General features: G+C 38.5%; 1 protein-coding gene across 2 annotated transcripts in view; it reads left to right on the top strand.

Annotated features, from left to right (window-relative positions):
• Positions 1-9849: 9849 nt before the first annotated feature.
• SECISBP2L (SECIS binding protein 2 like) overlaps positions 9850-19020 on the top strand; it is a 63198-nt gene continuing 54027 nt past the window's right edge. For both annotated transcript variants that reach the window (XM_007455548.1, XM_007455549.1), the window contains exons 1-2: positions 9850-10135; positions 17406-17584. In XM_007455548.1, the coding sequence (XP_007455610.1) occupies positions 10112-10135; positions 17406-17584 (203 nt within the window). In that variant the 5' untranslated portion in view covers positions 9850-10111. The remainder of the gene's footprint in view (positions 10136-17405; positions 17585-19020) is intronic.

A 19020-nucleotide genomic window follows, 5' to 3' on the forward strand; every position in this document is an offset into this window, starting at 1 on the left:
AGAAAATGATAATCAATAAACAAATAAAACAAATAAAATATGTAGCATTTTAGGTAGAGATAAGTACTATGGAAAAAAGCTAGAAGGGGAAAGGGATTGTGTGCATGCCTGATATTGTAAAGAGGGTGATCAGGGAAGGCCTCAGTCAAAGGTTTTAGCCTTCCAGCTAAGGCCTGAAGTGAGAGCTTGATCCCTGTGGGATAACTGGGACAAGAGTGGCAGCAGCAAAAACAAAGGCTCCCAGGTGGGAATACATTTGGAATGCTAGGGGAACTGCAAGGTGCCCGTGTGCCTGGGGCTGGGTGAGTGAGGGTGAAGAGGAGGAAATGAGGTCAGAGGTGGGGCCTGATCATGGGGCCTCAGTCACCACTCTAAGGACTTTGAGATGGGAAGGTCCACTGGAGGGTTTAAAGGGTCGAGTGTCATGACCTGACTTAAGATCTTTTAGCCACTCTGGGTGACTGGAAGATTATTTGCTCGAGAGTCTAACTTCATTGGTTTAAGGAAGGGCCTGAGCATCTTCGTTTTAAAAGTGTCCCAGATTGAGAACCACTCCTCTAGAGCTTGCAATATGTTCTCTCATTCATTCTCTTAACTTGAGTCTCTCAACAACTCTGTGCAATGTGTACATGAGGAAACTGAGGCTCACATAGGCTTACGTGACTTTCAAGGACACATGGCCTGGAAGGGGTACAGCTAAGATTTAAACCCAAGTTGTTGACTCTTAGTCAACAGCGATCTTTCCATCACACACTGATATTGTCAATGGGACCTTTTTTTCCTATCAGCCACTAATATTTAGGAATTTTGGTGGATTTATCTTATATGCTAAAAACATGCAGGTATTACCTCTAGTAATTTTTGGTTAATACTACCTTTATGCAGCTATGATTCCATGGTCTCTCACCTTAACTACCCTCTTGCCATTAGGTCATGTTACTCTCCTGCAAAAAAGTGAGATATACACTCAACTTCAGCTATGTTCTAGCCTTGTTATTTGGCCAAAATGTCAAATTCCCATTGGTGCAGCCACTATGGAAAACAGTATAAGGGTTCCTCAAAATATTAAAAATAGAACTACCACACGATCCAGCAATCCCACTTCTGGGTATTTATTCGAAGGAAACAAAATCACTATCACAGAAAAGATAGCTATACCCCCGTTTGTTGCAGCATTATCTACAATAGACAAGATGTGGAAACAACCTAAGTGTTAATTGACAGATGAATGAATAAAGATGTGATATACATATATAGGAATATTATTCATTAAAAAAAGGTAATTCTGCCATTTGTGACAACATGGGTGGACCTTGAGGGCATTATGCTAAGTGAAATAAGTCAGTCAGATAAAGACAAATACAGTATGATCTCACTTATAAGTGGAATCTGAAAAAACGCCAACCTCATAGATACAGAGAACAGATTGGTGGTTGCCAGAGAAGGGAAGAGGAGGGTAGGCAAAATGGGTGAAGGTGGTGAAAAGGTACAAACTTCCAGTTATATGATTAAGTCCTTGGGATGTAATATACAGCATGTGACTATAGTTAACAATGCTGTGCTGTATATTTGAAAGTTGCTAAGAAAATAGATTTTAAAAGTTCTCATCACAAGAAAAAAAAATTATAACTCTGTGGTGATGGATGTTAACTAAACTTATCGTGGTAATCATTTTGTATGATATATCAATACATATATCAATCATTATGTTGTACACTTTTTTTTTTTTTTTGGCTGCATTGAGTCTTCATTGCAGCGCGTGGCCTTCTCATTGCGGTGGCTTCTCCTCTTGTGGCACGCAGGCCCTAGAGCATGCAGGCTTCAGTAGTTGCAGCACTGGGGCTCAGTAGTTGTGGCTTTCGGGCTCTAGAGCACAGGCTCAGTAGTTGTGGTGCATGGGCTTAGTTGCTCTGTGCCATGTGGGGTCTTCCCGGACCAGGGATCAAACCCATGTCCCCTGCATTGGCAGGCAGATTCTTAACCACTGCACCACCAGGGAAGTCCCTGTATAACTTAAATACTATGTTATAATAACATTCATCTCTACATGAAATTATCTTCTTTTCTTTTTTTAAAAAAATATGCTTATTGTCTGTTGCCCAGACTAAATATTAAATTCCATGAGAGCAGGAACTTTGTCTTGTTCACTGTTGTATCCTTACTACCTAGACTAGTGCCTGGCACAGATCAGGTGCTCAAAAAATATTTGTTAAATAAATGAACATGTAAAATAACATTCATGCTGTTTGTTTTGACTGGGTCCCCAAAGGACAGTAGATAGATGCCAAATACCTCTATATCTAAAGTCAGATGTTGGTCCACCATGTAAGATATGCCAAGAAATGGTGGCTCAGTATTATTTGTCACTCATCTCCAGCACATAGAGGGGGTGTGAGTGAGGGGACTGATGACTCATGCAGAGTACTGCTTTGAAGATACTTGAAACCTACCCACACCTCCCACAGGGAAAAAAAGAGATGCTCCCCCTTACCTCAAGCTATGTGCAAGGAGCTTTCAGGGAAACACTTGGAGAACTGTCTGGAGTCTGGGGGAATACAGGGAACTGGGATCTGATACTTTCCTGAGAAAACCAAAGGTGATTAGAGACAGAGAATGCTGCACGTTCACCAACTGTGGATACGTGTGAGTCTTTCCCAGGAGAAAGTGTACTTATGTCAGCAACTTGCTTTGTTATGCACCAAAAACAAGATGGATTAATGGGATGCTAGAGGGCTGGCTGGCTGGCTGGCTGGATGTGTGATAAATCAAGTGTAGCAAAATGTTCCCAGGGTTGGTGATAGAAGCCATTTTACCAGTCTTTTTTTTTTTTTAACGCAGGCTTCTCACTGTTGTAGCCTCTCCCGTTGCGGAGCACAGGCTCCGGAGGCGCAGGCTCAGCAGCCATGGCTCACGGGCCCAGCCGCTCTGCGGCATGTGGGATCTTCTCAGACCGGGTCAGGAACCCGTGTCCCCTGCCTCGGCAGGCGGACTCTCAACCACTGCGCCATCAGGGAAGCCCTAGAAACCATTTTAAAAGGGAGTCCAGCAAGAAGGCTGCTTGGCTGAGCAACCCAGAGGATCCAGCTGAGGGTTGAAACCTCAGAAACCCAAGGGCTGAAAGCTAGGATCATTAGTGACTGTCCGGAACTGACGATGCATGGCATACATCTGAGACATCTGAGAAGCTGTCACCTTCCCCTTCACAACCCAAACCTGGAGGAATCTAAAAGCTTGACCAGCGAGTAGTTAAGGAGGAGGAGGTGGAGATGTAAACATAGAAAACAAAATAAAAGTAGTCTGTGCCACTACCCCCACTGCAGGTTTCCAGCCTGAAGCAGGACTGAGCTTGGGGAAAGGAAAAGCTTTAACCGGGAATGAAGTTTGTTTGACCTTCATGAGATTTCATCCAGGGCAGAAAAAGAAGCAGCCCTCAGAGGATTTGAAAAGACAGTGAAGTAAAAAATAAAAGAATTCTGTGCTCACACATTACTGAATCCTGCTCATGTAATAAAACGCACAAGCCTAACAAAACCCAACCCTGGATGAAAGAATACTGATTTAATTAATATCATATCACATGTTCACTTATTCAACAAATATTTATTGAGCACCTGCTATGTGCCAGGCATTGATTTAGGTAGTGAGGATACAACAGTGAATAAGACAATCATTTGATATAAGCAGAGAAGATTTATTGTTTATTTAATTTCTTTTAAAAAATTGAAGTACAGTTGATTTATAATATTGTATTAGTTTCAGGTGTACAACATAGTAATTCAATACTTTATAGATTATATTCCATTTAAAGCTATTATGAAATTATGGCTACATTTCCCTGTGCTGTACAATATATCCTTGTTGTTTATTTATTTTTATTTGTGTATGTATGTACGTATTTATTTATTTTTGGCTGAGTTGGGTCTTCATTGCTGCGAGCAGGCTTTCTCTAGTTGCAGCGAGCAGGGGCTACTCTTCTTTGGGGTCCATGGGCTTCTCATTGTAGCGTCTTCTCTTGTTGTGGAGCACGGGCTCTAGGCACGTGGGCTTCAGTAGTTGTGGCATGTGGGCTCAGTAGTTGTGGCTTGTGGGCTCTAGAGCGCAGGCTCAGTAGTTGTGGCACACAGGTTTAGTTGCTTGGCAGCATGTGGGAACTTCCCAGACCAGGGCTCCCACCCATGTCCCCTGCATTGGCAGGTGGATTCTTAACCACTGTGCCACCAGGGAAGGCCCTATTTATTTTATATGTAATAGTTTGTGTCTCTGAATCATATACCCCTATCTTGCCCCTCCCCACTTCCCTCTCCCCACTGGTAAACACTACTTTGTTCTCATACCCATGAGTCTGTTTCTGTTTTGTTATACACATTCATTTGCTTTATTTTTTAGATTCCACATATAAGTGATAACATAAGAGTATTTGTCTTCTTCCTCTGTCTGACTTACTTCACTAGGCATAATACTCTCTAGGTCCATCCGTGTTGTTGCAAATGGCAGAATTTCATTCTTTTTAATGGCTGAGTAATATTCCACTGTATATATGTACCACATCTTCTTTATCCATTCATCTGTTGATGGGTACTTGGGTTGCTTCCAAGTCTTGGCTATTGTAAATAACGCTGCTATGAACATTGGGGTGCATGTGTCTTTTTGAATTAGTGTTTTTGGTTTTTTTGGATACATACCCAGCAGTGGCGTTGTTGGATCATATGGTAGTTCTATCTTTAGTTTTTTGAGGAAACTCCATACTGTTTTCACAGTGGCTCCACCAATTTATATACCCACTAACAGTTTACAGGATTCCGTTTTCTCCACATCCTCACCAACATGTGTTATTTGTAGGCTTTTTGATGATAGTCATTCTGACAAGTGTGAAGTGATATCTCATTGTGGTTTTGATTTACATTTCTCTAATAATTAGTGATGTTGATAATCCTTTCATGTGCCTGCTACCCATCTGTATGTCTTCTTTGAAAAAAATGTCTATTCAGGTTCTTCTGCCCATTTTAAAAATCAGGTTGTTTTTTTTTTTATATATAGTTATATGAGCCGTTTATATATGTTGGATATTAACCCCTTATTGACTATATCATTTGCAAATATTTTTTCCCATTCCGTAGGCTGTCTTTTCATTTTGTTGATTGTTTCCTTTACTGTACAAAAGCTTGTAAGTTTAATTAGATTGCAATTGTTTATTTTTGCTTTTATTTCTTTTGCTTTAGGAGAGAGATCAAAAAAATATTGCTATGATTTATGTCAGAGTGTTCTACTTATGTCCTCTTCTAGGAGTTTTATGGTTTCAGTTCTTACATTTAGGTCCATTTTGTTTCTGTATATGGTATGAGGAAATGTTCTAATCTCATTCTTTAATATTTAGTTTTCCAGTTTCCCCAGCAAAACTTATTGAACAGATTGTCTCTCCTCCATTGTATATTCTTGCCTCCATTGTCATAGATTAATTGACCATAACTGTGTGGGTTTATTTCTGGGCTCTCTATTCTGTTCCATTGATCTATATGTGTGTGTGTGTGTGTGTGTGTGTGTGTGTGCGCGCGCGCGCGCGCGCGCGCTAGTACCATGCTGTTTTGCTTACTGTAGCTTTGTAGTATAGTCTGAAGTCAGGGAGCATGACATCTCCAGCTTTGTTCTTTTTTTTTTTTTTTCATTTTTCCCATGCCGTGTGGCGTGTGAGATTTTAGTTCACCAACCAGGGATTGAACCCAGGCCCTCAGCAGTGAGAGTGCAGAGTCCTAACCACAGGACTACCAGGGAATTCCCTCCAGCTTTGTTCTTTTTTTTTAATTAAAAATTTTTTTTCATCTTTATTGGAGTATAATTGCTTTACAGTGTTGTGTTAGTTTCTGCTGTACAACAAAGTGAATCAGCTATATGTATACATATATCCCCATATCTGCTTCCTCTTAAGCCTCCCTCTCACCCTCCCTATCCCAACCTTCTAGGTGGTCACAAATCATCGGGCTGATCTCCCTGTGCTATGCAGCAGCTTCCCACTAGCCATCCATTTTACGTTTGGTAGTTTATATATGTCAATGCTACTCTCTCACTTTGTCCCAGCTTCCCCTTCCCCCTGTATCCTCGAGTCCGTTCTCTATGTCTGCATCTTTATTCCTGCCCTGCCACTAGGTTCATCAGTACCTTTTTCCTAGATTCCACATATATGCGTTAGCATGCAGTATTTATTTTTCTCTTTCTGACTTACTTCACTCTGTATGACAGACTCTAGGTCCATCTACCTCATTACAAATAACTCACTTTTGTTCCCTTTTATGGCTGAGTAATATTCCATTGTATATATGTGCCACATCTTTTTTGTTTGTTTGTTTGTTTTTTGCGGTACGCAGGCCTCTCACTGTTGTGGCCTCTCCCACTGTGGAGCACAGGCTCCACACGCGCAGGCTCAGCGGCCATGGCTCAAGGGCCCAGCCGTTCCAAGGAATGTGGGATCTTCTCAGACCGGGGCACGAACCCATGTCCCCTGCATCGGCAGGCGGACTCTCAACCACTGCGCCACCAGGGAAGCCCGCCATATCTTCTTTATCCATTCATCTGTTGATGGACATTTAGGTTCTTCCATGTCCTCCAGCTTTGTTCTTTATCCTCAAGATTGCTTTGACAATTCAGGGCCTTTTGTGGTTCTGTATAAATTTTAGGATTATTTGTTCTAGTTCTGTGAAAAAAGTCATGGGTATTTTGATAGGGATTGCATTAAATCTTTAGATTGTTTTGGGTAGTATGGACAATTTAAAAATATTAATTCTTCCAATCCAAGAACATGGGATATCTTTCCACTTCTTTGTATAATTTTCAAATTCCTTCATTAATGATTTATAGTTTTGAGAGTATAGGTCTTTCACATCCTTGGTTAAGTTTATTCCTAGGTACTTCATTCTTTCTGATGTGAATGTAAATGGGATTGTTTCCTTAACTTCTCTTCCTGATAGTTCAGTATTTGTGTATAGAAAAGCAACAGATTTCTGTATATTAATCTTGTATCCTGCACCTTTACTAAATTCATTTATTACTTCTAATATTCTTTTGGTAGAGACTTTGGGTTTTCTATATATAATATCATGTCATCTGTAAATAGTCACAGTTTTTCTTCTTTCCTTGCAATTTGGATGCCTTTTATTTCTTTTTCTTGTCTGATGTGCCTGATGTGGCGAGGAAAGTAGAGCAGTTTTACAAGTCATTGAGTGTAATGATAGAGATTTGGGTTACATAGGTACATGCATTTGTTAAAACTAGAGCTCAGTATTTATTTATAGTTTCTTTTCATGCAAAATTTACACATAATAACATGCACAAGTCTAAAATGCTTGCTGAGTTTTGACAAGTGCATGATCATCACAGCTCTGCCTCCCTCCACTGTCAGCAGATAACCTGCCTGCCATTTCAGTGAGAAAACAGAAGCCAGTTGACAGGAATTCCCTCAACTTATAAATGTAGCTGTATCTATCCTTTCTTCCTTTCCTTTTGTCATTGTAAACAACATATCCCTACTCCCATCTGAGGTCAATTTCTCACCCCCCGCCCCCCGGCTTTTGCATCCTGTCCCTCCCAATCTTCTCAGAGGCCTTGCTCTACTGAATTAACCCTCTCCTCCAGAACTCTCATTTCAAGGAGAGAGCTTGTTTAACTATTAATGCTGGATTCTCTCTATTACCTCAGAGTCCTCACACATGCCCTTTCCCTTCCTTGGAACAACTTTCCTACTTCTTCCCCCTCACTTATCATAACCCCTACTCACCCTTCAGGTGTTTGCTTAGATGCTATTTACTTAGATATGACTTCCCTGACCTTCCATCCCACACTATGGTAGAACCTATTGAGCTTCCTGTTTCATGACACTCAGCTCACCTGTATTTACTTGTTCTATGTATGTCTTGCCCTCAAGACGAACATGGTCTCTGCCCTCAGTGTCTTATTAACTGCTGTACTTCCAGTACTTAGCATAGTACCTGGCACATTAAATATTTTTTGCTGAATGAAAGAATTAATTAAAATTCAATCACATCATCTGTAAATGTAATGTTTTAAAATGTCTTCTTTTTCTTCATAGGTTTATATTTTTATTCTAATAGCTATTGCAATCTTTCCCAGGATTGTGTTAAGTTAGAAGGGCATTGTGACATTTTTGTTCTTATAATTCTGTTCTTAAAATTTAAATCAATGTCTTGTACATAGAAGATTCTCAGCAAGAACTATTTCATAGTCATAAAAATCCTACAGTGTGGAAAGATCCTTAGAGATCCTATATTTCAATTTCCTCACAGGAATTCCCTGGTGGTCCAGTGGTTAGGACTCTGCACTTCCACTGCTGGGGGCACGGGTTCTATCCCTGGTCTGGGAAACTAAGAACCCGCATGAAAGTAGCACAGCCAAAAAAAAAAAAAAAAAAATGAAGAAAAAATTTCCTCAGGTCATCCTTTAAGGAAGAAAATCAAAGTACTATGGTATTTTTATGACTGTATTATTACTGCATTATTATTATCTTTTTACTCAGATGGGGGTATCTTATGGCTAGAGACCATAGGGGGACATCCTGAAAATTCAGAGTTCTTTTTATCTTTCAGTTGTGAAGGAGTATGATAATCTGTTAGTTTATAATTTGTATGTGTTTATTTATTTTTGGTTGCGTGGCATGCGGGATCTTATATATATACACACACATGCACACATACATGTAAAATTTGAGGAGGCAGCAGAGTTAATGAACCTAAATAAATAAGAGAGCTCTACATACAAATATAAATGTTTCTCCTTAGAAATGGTTTCTGCTGCCAGCCTTGATGTAAGTCTTACTAACCTACTATAGTTCCTTTCACCAGGTCAAAATATAGTATCAACTTAAGTACAGTTAGGGGCTCCACAGACCACCTCTTCTTGGAGTCCTAGGCAAATAAAACCAGACTACCAAGTCAGCCTAACTGAAAAGGCAATGCAAGTTTTTACTGATGTCTCTTGAAGCATAACAAAGCAAACTTCTTAAAATTCTTTCCCAGCTGTGAATCTCCACACCACTCTCCCACACAGGAGCCACCTCGACTCTCTCCCTTCACTTAAGTGTGATTTAGCTTATGTAGCTTTTTATTTTTCTTCCTGACCCTGGAACTGACCAGCAAGCAAGAACTTTCAGGGTTTGTGTCGGAGGGTGTGTTCGAAGAGATGCCCAGAGGCAATCCTCTATGCTTACTAAGTGTCCAATTTCACGGCAGTCTCATTCCTCAAGGAACAGTTAATAGGCACACTGGAAAAAGCAACATACCAGAGTTGGGTATGTTACCTGTTGGGTGGTGGGATACAGACTCTGGGTAAAATGAGGGTTCTGACATAGGGCAGATCAGCCTGAAGGTGAGCCTAGAAGTGGACCTGGACCTTGACAGTGAATTACCAAATCAGTATTTGTGGAGCCTCCTGTCTCCATTTCTCAGTGGTGGCCGTTCTGGGGTGTTTTCCTTTACAGTCAAAACTCCCTTTAGCCGGATAACATAAGAAAGGATCATATGTACAGGCAGCTAAAAGCTCTACCAGTATCACTAAGAGGTAGTTTGAGATAAGTAAATGGTCTCTGAGGTCCCTGAAGACTAAAAACCGGGTGTCCTGAGTCCCAAATGGTCCCACGCTTCTCTAGTTTAGCAGTCCAGAAGGGAAGTTAAGTCCCGCGTAAAGTGCAGAGTGGTTACGGGCACTTGCTCCTGAGAATCTCCACCTAGCCTCAGCATCCAGATCAGCCAGCTCTGGCTCGTTTACTGCCAGCTCAGGCCGCCTGCGGTCACTCCGCCCACTGCGCCCCTCGGTCTCCTCCCTCTTCTTTCCCTTTTGCGCACCGCCATTTCCGCCTACGGCTTTCTCCTATTTGGGCCCTCCTCGGCTTCCGTCCCAGATGATCCCTCTGCTAGGCTGCCGCCGCCTCCTCCTCCCGGAGCTGGAGCCACCTCCTCGGCCAGTGGCGTAGCCGGGCTCTGTGTCGGGGCCAGTTAGGTAGGGCCGGAGGTCTGGAGCCCGGTCTCGACCCGAGCGGGGGGCCATGGAGAAAGCGGCCCGAGGCGCTCTCGACACCGACTAACGCGGGCCCGTTGCGGCTGCAGGCGCCATGGACCGAGCCCCCGCAGACCAGGTACGCGGGTTTGGGCCGGGCCGGCCGGGCCGGCCGGGCCGGGAGCTGGGGGTCGCTGCTTCCTCCCGGGCGGGCCCTGGTCTCCGAGCGGGGGCCCGGACGGCCGAAGCCTTCGGGTTTTTGCTGGCGCAGACCTCCTTTCCCCGGGAGCCTGGCGGCGCCCCACTCTCCCGCATTGTTCCAGCTGCTGTCTCGAGCTTGGGGGCTTTTCCAGTGCCGTTCCCCCCGGGCTGGGGACTCGCTTTTGTCCTTCCTCCCTGACTTGGTGAAAGGGGCCAGAAGACTCCCAAGTTGTCCGTGCTCTCCCGAGAGAGGGTTTATAACTTCCAGAGAATACCACCTCCCCCCGCTTCCCTTCCCTTCAGTTCTGGAATGTGTTTTCAAGGTGGAAAGGCTTTTGAAGGTTTCTCACGTAGAAAAACTGTCAGAGAATGTGTGATAACTACAGACGAAGGCGGGGGGCGGGTTATGGGCTTCTTAAGATCTACGTTTCCTTGAGCGAAGCATTGTTTTTGCAGTGGTTTTAGGGAGGTCTTCCCTTTTAGATATGAAATACTACGGTTTCCCTTTGCCCTTCTAGCCAACTATTACGCAAAAATAAGTGTTTTTTAAAAGTCGATATTATATTTTAAAGGTGTAGGACCGAAGCGCGAATTCATTTCCGAGCCCGTTTTCATATTCACAGAGCAGTCCCGTTAGTGTTTTCAGTTGCATCAAATTATTGATTATCCAAGCCAGTAGGTGCTGGGAGGCTGGGATGGTGATAGTGTTAAAAAAAAATAATCTAAAATAATAGTTTTCTTCCCCCACAGAAGTTTTGGTATTTTCCATCCTGAGACCTGTATGAAACGATTTAATTTGATGAAATCTAAGTTTACTCACTCTCCATTCCCCTCTTCAGTTGAAGGCCTTGCCCAGTGATGAACTAGGCAAATAGATGAAGGAAAAAGAGAGACTAGGGATTTGCCTAATTACTTTACAAATGGATAATTAACACCTGAATAATGAGACAAGATTTCCCAAATTCCTGTATCTGTATATATGTAGGTAGTGAGAGCCAGTTCTGATTTTAAATCGAGATCTTTTAGCAGGCAAAGAGCAGCCTCCTGGTTGTGTGTGTGTGTGTGTGTGTGTGTGTGTGTGTGTGTGTGTGTGTGTGTGTGTATTTTTATTTTTACAAAATCTTTATTTAAAAAAAGCTTTATGTGAATATGCCTCTGAAAACACAGATGAGTTTTATGAAACAATATGTGTATTTACGGAAGCAAAATTGATTGGGGCCCCTTGGCAGATACCTACAGGCTTTCCTGTGACCCAGGGTATTTTATATACACCCTATATCCAATTTAATGAAAAACAATTTTTCAAGGTATCTATCAAAAGTGTCTGAGATTTGAAAGCCTGACAAGTGAATAGGAAATTTTCTTGAATGATTTTTTTGTATGTGTGTCACTAATGAAAGGGTTAAACATTTTGGTCGTTCTCTGTGATGACAGAACTGTAACTAGTAATGCTGCCATATGTATACTTATGGTTCCCTTCATCCCAGAGGAAATGTAATGAACTATTTAGATGGTAACCCTTAGCATAGTTATTTCTGTGTGATTATCTTAACAGCAAGTGCTATGAGCAAATTATTTAGAGAGCCTCTTCATCTTTCATCCTGTATCTTTTCAAAGTCCACAGCCTATTAAAATCTTGTAGAAATTTAAGGTTCAGAGACAAATCATAAATGTAGGTTTTCCGTTGAAGAATTTTTCTTTTTTTTTCCTCTCCAATACCTCTTGCCTCTTCCCTTAGCCTAACCTTAAATGAGAGAATAATTTGAATCAATCCCCCTTTCCCCCCACACACGCTCACAGGAAGCTGAGACCCCAGGAAGTGATGCCTAGTTCGTGCTGTAGGCAGTTAATTCAGGGGTCCATGGATGACCTGGAAGGAGTCTTCTTCGTTTTAATTAGCACTTTTCTGGGGCAAGTCTCCATTATTTTCATCATATGCTCATATTCATCGTTGAAAAAAGGCACAGAACCATTCATTTCGTGGTAGATTAGGGGCTAGAACTGAGATTTGTCGACTTTGTGGAGTTCTTGATTGTTTTCACTATACCATTGAGAATGCAATGGCTTTTCCAAGTTATTTGGAATGTACTTTTATATTTTTAATAACGAAGTGAATTTAATAGGTAAAAGTCATTAAAAACAGATGCCATATGTGCTGAATTCCCATTTTTTCTCACAAAACATTTTTTTTTTTCATTTTAAACCATTGTTGGTTTATATTCAGAATTTCTGGGAATGTCTGCAGCATTAAAACTTATAATATTGTAGTGGTTAGCAATTCATAGAAGTTTGATTTTTAAAAAATAGTACTAATACACACTTTCTGCATTTTGTCTTAATCTAAGCGAAATCCGTGGAGTATTGCACAAGTGTAACTTAAGAAAAAAACTCAGTATGTTTTGCCTGAAGGCATTCATGTTGCTGTTGTTGAATTACCTCTTTTTTTAAAAAAATATAAAATCTTTGTATAAAAGGATAAATTGTGTGTGCGTTGATCGAGATTATAAAAAATAAGTTACTGGGAATACATGCTATCTGATAGTCTTAATTGTAGTAATGACTATTTGAAAGAATGTTATAACCAGAAGGGAGTCTCAGGAGTACTCTCTTTTAGCAAGACTATATTAAATCAAAACAAGTAGCTTAATTTTAATTGCCAGAGTTAGTTCTAAGAACTACTTGGTATTGTGCCTTTTTGTTGTTGTTGTTGTTCTTAAGGGAAAAAAAGCTGGTATAAAGGGATATGAAGCATAAATCATGGAGTTCATTTTGTTTATAAAGTCTTAGTGTTTCTATTTTTAGTAAATTTAGGACAGTGTTTTGAGATTTTTTTTTTTAATAAACAAGAACCTTAGAAGTTCCAGAACACTTGAGGTTTACTATCTCATTTGTATTATCAAATAATTTAAACATTGGCTTGATATTTAGTACATTAACGTTAGATAAGTTCTTTTAAAATAATTTACAAAATTATTGATCACCGATGTCTTTAATTCTTAGAAAAGCAAATGTGTAATAAATGCATATGGCTTCATGCAAAGTGCTGATTACCAATAAAGATATAAAATTATTCGGTTTATAATTTTTTTCTTTAAATAATTTATAAACTTCAAATAATATCAGCACTGCAAACTAAATATATTCTAGATAAGTTACTCTAAAATGTTTATTATTCAGCAGTACTTACAGTTAGCTTTTATAGATCTAAGTAAATGATTGTCTTAACAGATTTTAAAAATAATACTTTTGTAATTAAAAAGAAGGTAAATAGTGCTCATTTACTGAAAATACCATTTGGAAATTTTAAAAGGCATTTTTCCCTAAGCTTTTAAGTCAAAGAGGAAATATAAAGTAGAATTTTAGATTTTTGAAAAAGTAATAAAATATTACACATGACAATGTATGGGATGTGGCTGAAGCTTACTCTGAGGCAAATGCATAGTCATAAATGTTTTCATTATTCAACATTTTAAAAGGAAATTAAAAATTAAGCATCCAAGGCAAGAAGTTTGGGGGAAAACCCTTCAAAGAAAGAGAGAAAAAAAAATGTAAAAGCAGGAATTAATTAATTAGATATTCCAAAAACTAGTATTAAATTTAGAAAGTTGGATGTTAGAAAAGTACCACCAGACTTTAACAGGATTAAATGTGGTCTGTTTTAAGAAAAGGGGGGAAATGTATGGATAGGAAAGCAAATGGTCAGAGTCTAAGGTAAACGGTTTTTTCAGTATTTTCTAAAGTCTTGGCAGAACTCATATGTATAACTCCTGTGATTTGTTTTGGCAAGTGGTTTACTTTCAGTATAAAACATTCCAACCAGAAAACAATAAAGCCAGCAGGTATCTCGGAAGCATTTTTTCCTTCAGAAGACATTTTATCTTTGGCCATGATATGTAAAACATCTTAATGTTTGATATATCATATTTACCTTAATATAGGAAGAATGTGGAGGGTTTCCATGGTCATATTTTTTCTCTAGGTGTGTAGTATATACTGACATTTCACTGTGGGAGCGTGCCGTATTATGTTCTACTTCAGTTTTGATTTCAAGTGAGTGTCTTTTTTCTGTTGCTTAATTTGGGAAAATTATTCGCACTCTTCTGAATGTTCTCTCTCAGAGGAGTTTAGTATGCATTTTCTGTTGATGTGTGCTTCGTAGTAATGTTTGCCCATTTTCCCTAAACCAGCCTCGTGTGGTGCTCTCTTCAGAACGTGAACTCAGTGCATGTTTGTTGAATTATATATAGGCTCTCAGTGATCTGAATGCGTTTGTTCAATAAACTTTTAAATAAGGTTTTTATAGTTTTTTGTTCTGATAAATTCTTGGGTTTTCTAGATTATTCACATCAAAGAAATTTTATTGATGTTTGTTTTACTGTATGCAGAATTTTAAATGAATGTGAAACAGCTTAAGTTTTGTTTTTTCAAATACAGGTTTCTGGGATTATGATTTTTCATTAATTTGGAAAATTCTGAAATAATTTCTGAAAGATAAAGATAATTTTATTGTGTGTTTTTTTTTTTAACAGAGTACAGGAATAGATTTTGTTCTGTGTTTAGACTTCTTTCATATTTATATTTTATTTAAGGAGACATAAATTTGCTATAAAATTTTTGATTTCTAAAAAACAGATCATGGCAAAAGTAGAGAGACTAATAGTCTAATTTTTTTCATAACATTTTGTTGTCCACTATGTTAAAACATTTTTTCCTTTGATCTTTATGCTAATATAATTGAAATATTGCCAGAATTTGTTGCTTGCTTAACATATTTTCTCTGTGGGCTTTATTATATGGAATTTAAAAAATAGTTTGGGATCTTTACATTACTTTTCAGGCCTGAGAACAACGGAGGCTGCATTTTGATGTATGACACTGAAGGCCCCAAAGTCACAATAAACAACTTATAAAACCATACGGAGTTGTAACTATAGGAGAAACGTTGCCAGTCTGTTCCTACTAGTGACATCTTCTGTTTGTGCAGCTGTTGACTACAGCAGCTTCTCTTTTTTGCTAAAAACAAAGGATCGTTTCACTGTTTGTGAGTTTTATTGTTGAATGCCAATATCTAGAATTGCACTTAGAATAGAAACCAATACAGACTTTAATTTTTAAGGACATATACTGTGTATATGTGCAGATATTAGTTATAAATTATGCATGACACTTTTTGAATAGTGGTTTGCCTAAATTCATAAAACATATAGAGTACAAATGAGACAAGGCATAAAAAAATTTGTGGCACTGTCTCCCCGCCCCCGCGCCACCTGGCTTGCAGGATCTTTGTTCCCTGACCAGGGATGGAACCTGTGCCCCCTGCAGTGGAAGTGGAGTCCTAACCATTGGACTGCCAGGGAATTCCCTGCACCTTTTGACTTGAGCAAGAATTTGAATTTGTTGTTACCGAAGTAATTTATGAGTTGGTATTACTTGTGGGGATCAGGAAAAGTTATTTTTAAATTATTTCTTTATATTAGTATTATTCCTTTTTTTCATATTGGGCTGAGAATTTAATATAACTGCATACCTTGCATTAAAAAAAAATCCTGGTGTCTTCTAGTCCAGATTTATAAAACTGTTCAGGTTCTCATATGTTCAAAGGTTGATATTTTATACCTTATGTAAATAAGTTTTGAATCATATTGACTATCACGGTGACAATCACTGACTTACACTGTTAACATTTGTTTTTGCCTCTTGTGTTGAAATTCGAGAAACCAACTCCAGTTCACAGATATTTGTGAGTTCAATGACGTTATCAACTTCAGATTTGGTTAGTAGTACAGAAGTAGGCTTCAAAGTTAAATCAGGTGGGGAGGAAGGATATTGAATTGATACTGCTATATAGTTCAGATTTCTTCCCCCAGACACATATTGCTGAATATTTACAGTGGACTCTTTGGAGAACAGTTTTTCTGAAAAAGGCTCTATATTTAGCATATCAAGTCTTTTCTTTAGATTTTCTTGGATTTGCTACTGATTACTTTTGTGAGAAACATGCATGAAATTTATTCTGAGAAATATGCCTTGATGGAAGTTTCTACTGAATGCCACCCTAGTGGGGAAAAAGTTCTGGTTAGGGCTATTGCTTTCAGGTAGTTGATTTGAGTTGTTGAAAAATTGGATTGCATTCCACTTACTGGTTTTGCTAAGAAGTGTTTAATATCTTTTTAGATTGTAATGTTTGTGGTTTTTAACATTCTGCTTTTACAGAATGTGCCTATAGATTATTTCTTTGTATAATTAAATTTTAAAAATTTGTTGTTAAATATAACAAATATAGAAAGAAAACTGCATAAAACCAGTGTACAGCTAAATGAATTATTGGATGAATACCTTGTGTCACCCAAGTTAGGATATAGAACTTTGCCAGGTACCCCAGAAACCGTACAGGTGCCTCTTCCCAATCACAGCTCCCTCTTTCCTAAGAGTAATTCCTATCCTAATTTTCATGGCTCTTATTTACTTTTCTTTATAGTTTTGTCACCAATTGTGCATCCTTAGTATGGTAGTTTGTCTGTTAAACCTCTGTAGATTTATAAGGAGAGATACAAAATAAACTAAAATGGAGTACGTAAACTGGATTACTTTAGTTTACTCGGCTTGTCTGCTGGGAATCTGAAGTACTCATTTTTTCCCCAGTTTAAGTGTGAAGCAAAAGTTTTTCTCCCTTATTTTTTTTTTTCATTTATTGTAGACATTTTCCTTCCTTTTAATTTAACCATACTAATCTAATTTCCTGAAATGGACAGAAATAGACTATTTTTTAGACTATTCAAGCAAATATAAAGTAATTATCCTTCAGAACTCTGTTGAGTGATTTTTTTTTCCCCTAACAAAATTAGTTAAAAACACATTGTTTTGTCTGAAGAGCTGGTTTGTTTTTTTTACTACCAGCTTTATTTTTGGACTGTGAGGTACAATTTCCTTGTATTCTTGATTGTTTTAACAGCTTTGGTTATGTAAGAAATGACTTCATTGAAATCTAGTAACCTTTGATAACTTTTCTCCTATTTGATGGCTTTGTTTAAATAACGTAATCATATTTAATTATTTTAATTTGACCTTGCTATTCCTTTGAATATCTTGTGACATTAGAGACCTAATTACCGTTTGTAAAGACTGTCTCTTTTATTGTTAAATTGTGAATTTGTATTATTTAAATTTTTGTTCGTTTGTTAGTAATGTGTTTCACTTTCTCTTTGAAGAATGTCAAGCTGTCAGCTGAGGTAGAACCATTTATTCCCCAGAAGAAGAATCCGGATACATTTATGATCCCTATGGCACTCCCAAATGATAACGGCAGTGTTTCTGGTGTAGAACCAACTCCAATTCCCAGCTACCTGATTACTTGTTATCCATTTGTTCAGGAAAACCAGTCCAATAGGTAATTTGTTTACTATTACTTTCTTTTGGTGGGGGAAGAAAGGGGTAGGGAAATACAGAAGTTGGCAAAGGATACTTCTTAATTTTTTCTTTTGTAACTTTTAAACATTAACCATTTCTCTGTTTTCTAAGAGAAGTAAATAAAACCAAATGATGTAGAAATTTAAAAATTGTTAACATGGATTATTGTTATTTTCTCATTCTTTCTAAGAGAAAATGGAGTTCTTTGTATGTGTCTCCTATAATAAGTCATTGAAATTTGTTTGAAATAAATTGACTCAAAGGGAGGAATGAATTATTCAGAAAAAGGTGAACAAAAATCCTTTTTTGAGGATAGGCATATAATCATAATTGCCAAGGCAGTCTGGCATAAGAAGAATATATCAAGGGGTAGCCCTTAACTTTGAAGCTTTTGTGTCTAGTTAGCATATATGTGTTTAGATTCTGATTGTAGTTTAAATTTAGCTTCTGTGCTGTAGTCACAGGGTGATGTAGCAAAATGCTTACAGTTCAGATAATGTGTGACCTAGTGTTTAGGATGTACCTTGTGATAGTCATGATAGCCTTTCTAACCCTGCTTAGACTGTCTGAATGATTAGCATTTCATTGGTGTAGTTCATTTTATTGCTGTATAAAAGTGCTTTCAGCCTCTTTCAAGTTATATCACACACAAAAAAATTGTACTTCTCCAGCACTCCGGGATAAATGGATGAGGCGACTAGGCTCTAGCCTTTGCCTAGCCACCCCTGAGGGCTAAGGCCATCAATATTTCTACACGTCTATAACCATTGTGGCACACTAGTGTGCTCAGGCACATTCTTTGAGAAATTCTGCTTGTATGAGATAACGGATCACTAAATTACTGTCTCAGATATTAAATATTCAAGCTAATATTCTAAAACTCTTAATAGTTTTGGGCATTAGGCAAACAGTAGAAGCTAAAGGAGTCTTCTCAATTGAGTCAAGTTAACATTATATTAAAAATCTTTGACCTGTATTGGATTGTTTGAAGTGATTTGTAAACTAGATTAAAAATACTATTCTGTATTTGACAAAGTGGCCAAGTGTACAGTATGATAAATTTAATTTTTCTTACCTTACCAAATAATCTTTGAGAATTCATGAGTAAGCCAGCCATCAGATTATTTGAAAATATTTTTAGAATTATGGCAGGGAGTATTTTTCCCTTTTGCTTTGTCATGGAATAGTGAGGAAAAGCTCTGTACTCCAGCCCCCTATGACCCCTCATTTGTCAGCTGCAACTGTCTGCAAGGAGAATTGCTGAGACAGGAAGGACTGGTGCTTTATAGGAAGGGATTGCACTAGGAGAACTCTAATGCTGGAGATAGATGATAGTGAACAAGCTTGCCTTTTTCTTCTCTTCTTTCCCCTGGACCTGGTGCCTGCTTCCATTGCCAAGGAGGGGAGCCAGGGAAA

The sequence above is a fragment of the Lipotes vexillifer genome, unplaced genomic scaffold (assembly GCF_000442215.2).
Source record: "Lipotes vexillifer unplaced genomic scaffold, Lipotes_vexillifer_v1.1 scaffold24, whole genome shotgun sequence".
Lineage (NCBI taxonomy): Eukaryota > Metazoa > Chordata > Mammalia > Artiodactyla > Lipotidae > Lipotes > Lipotes vexillifer.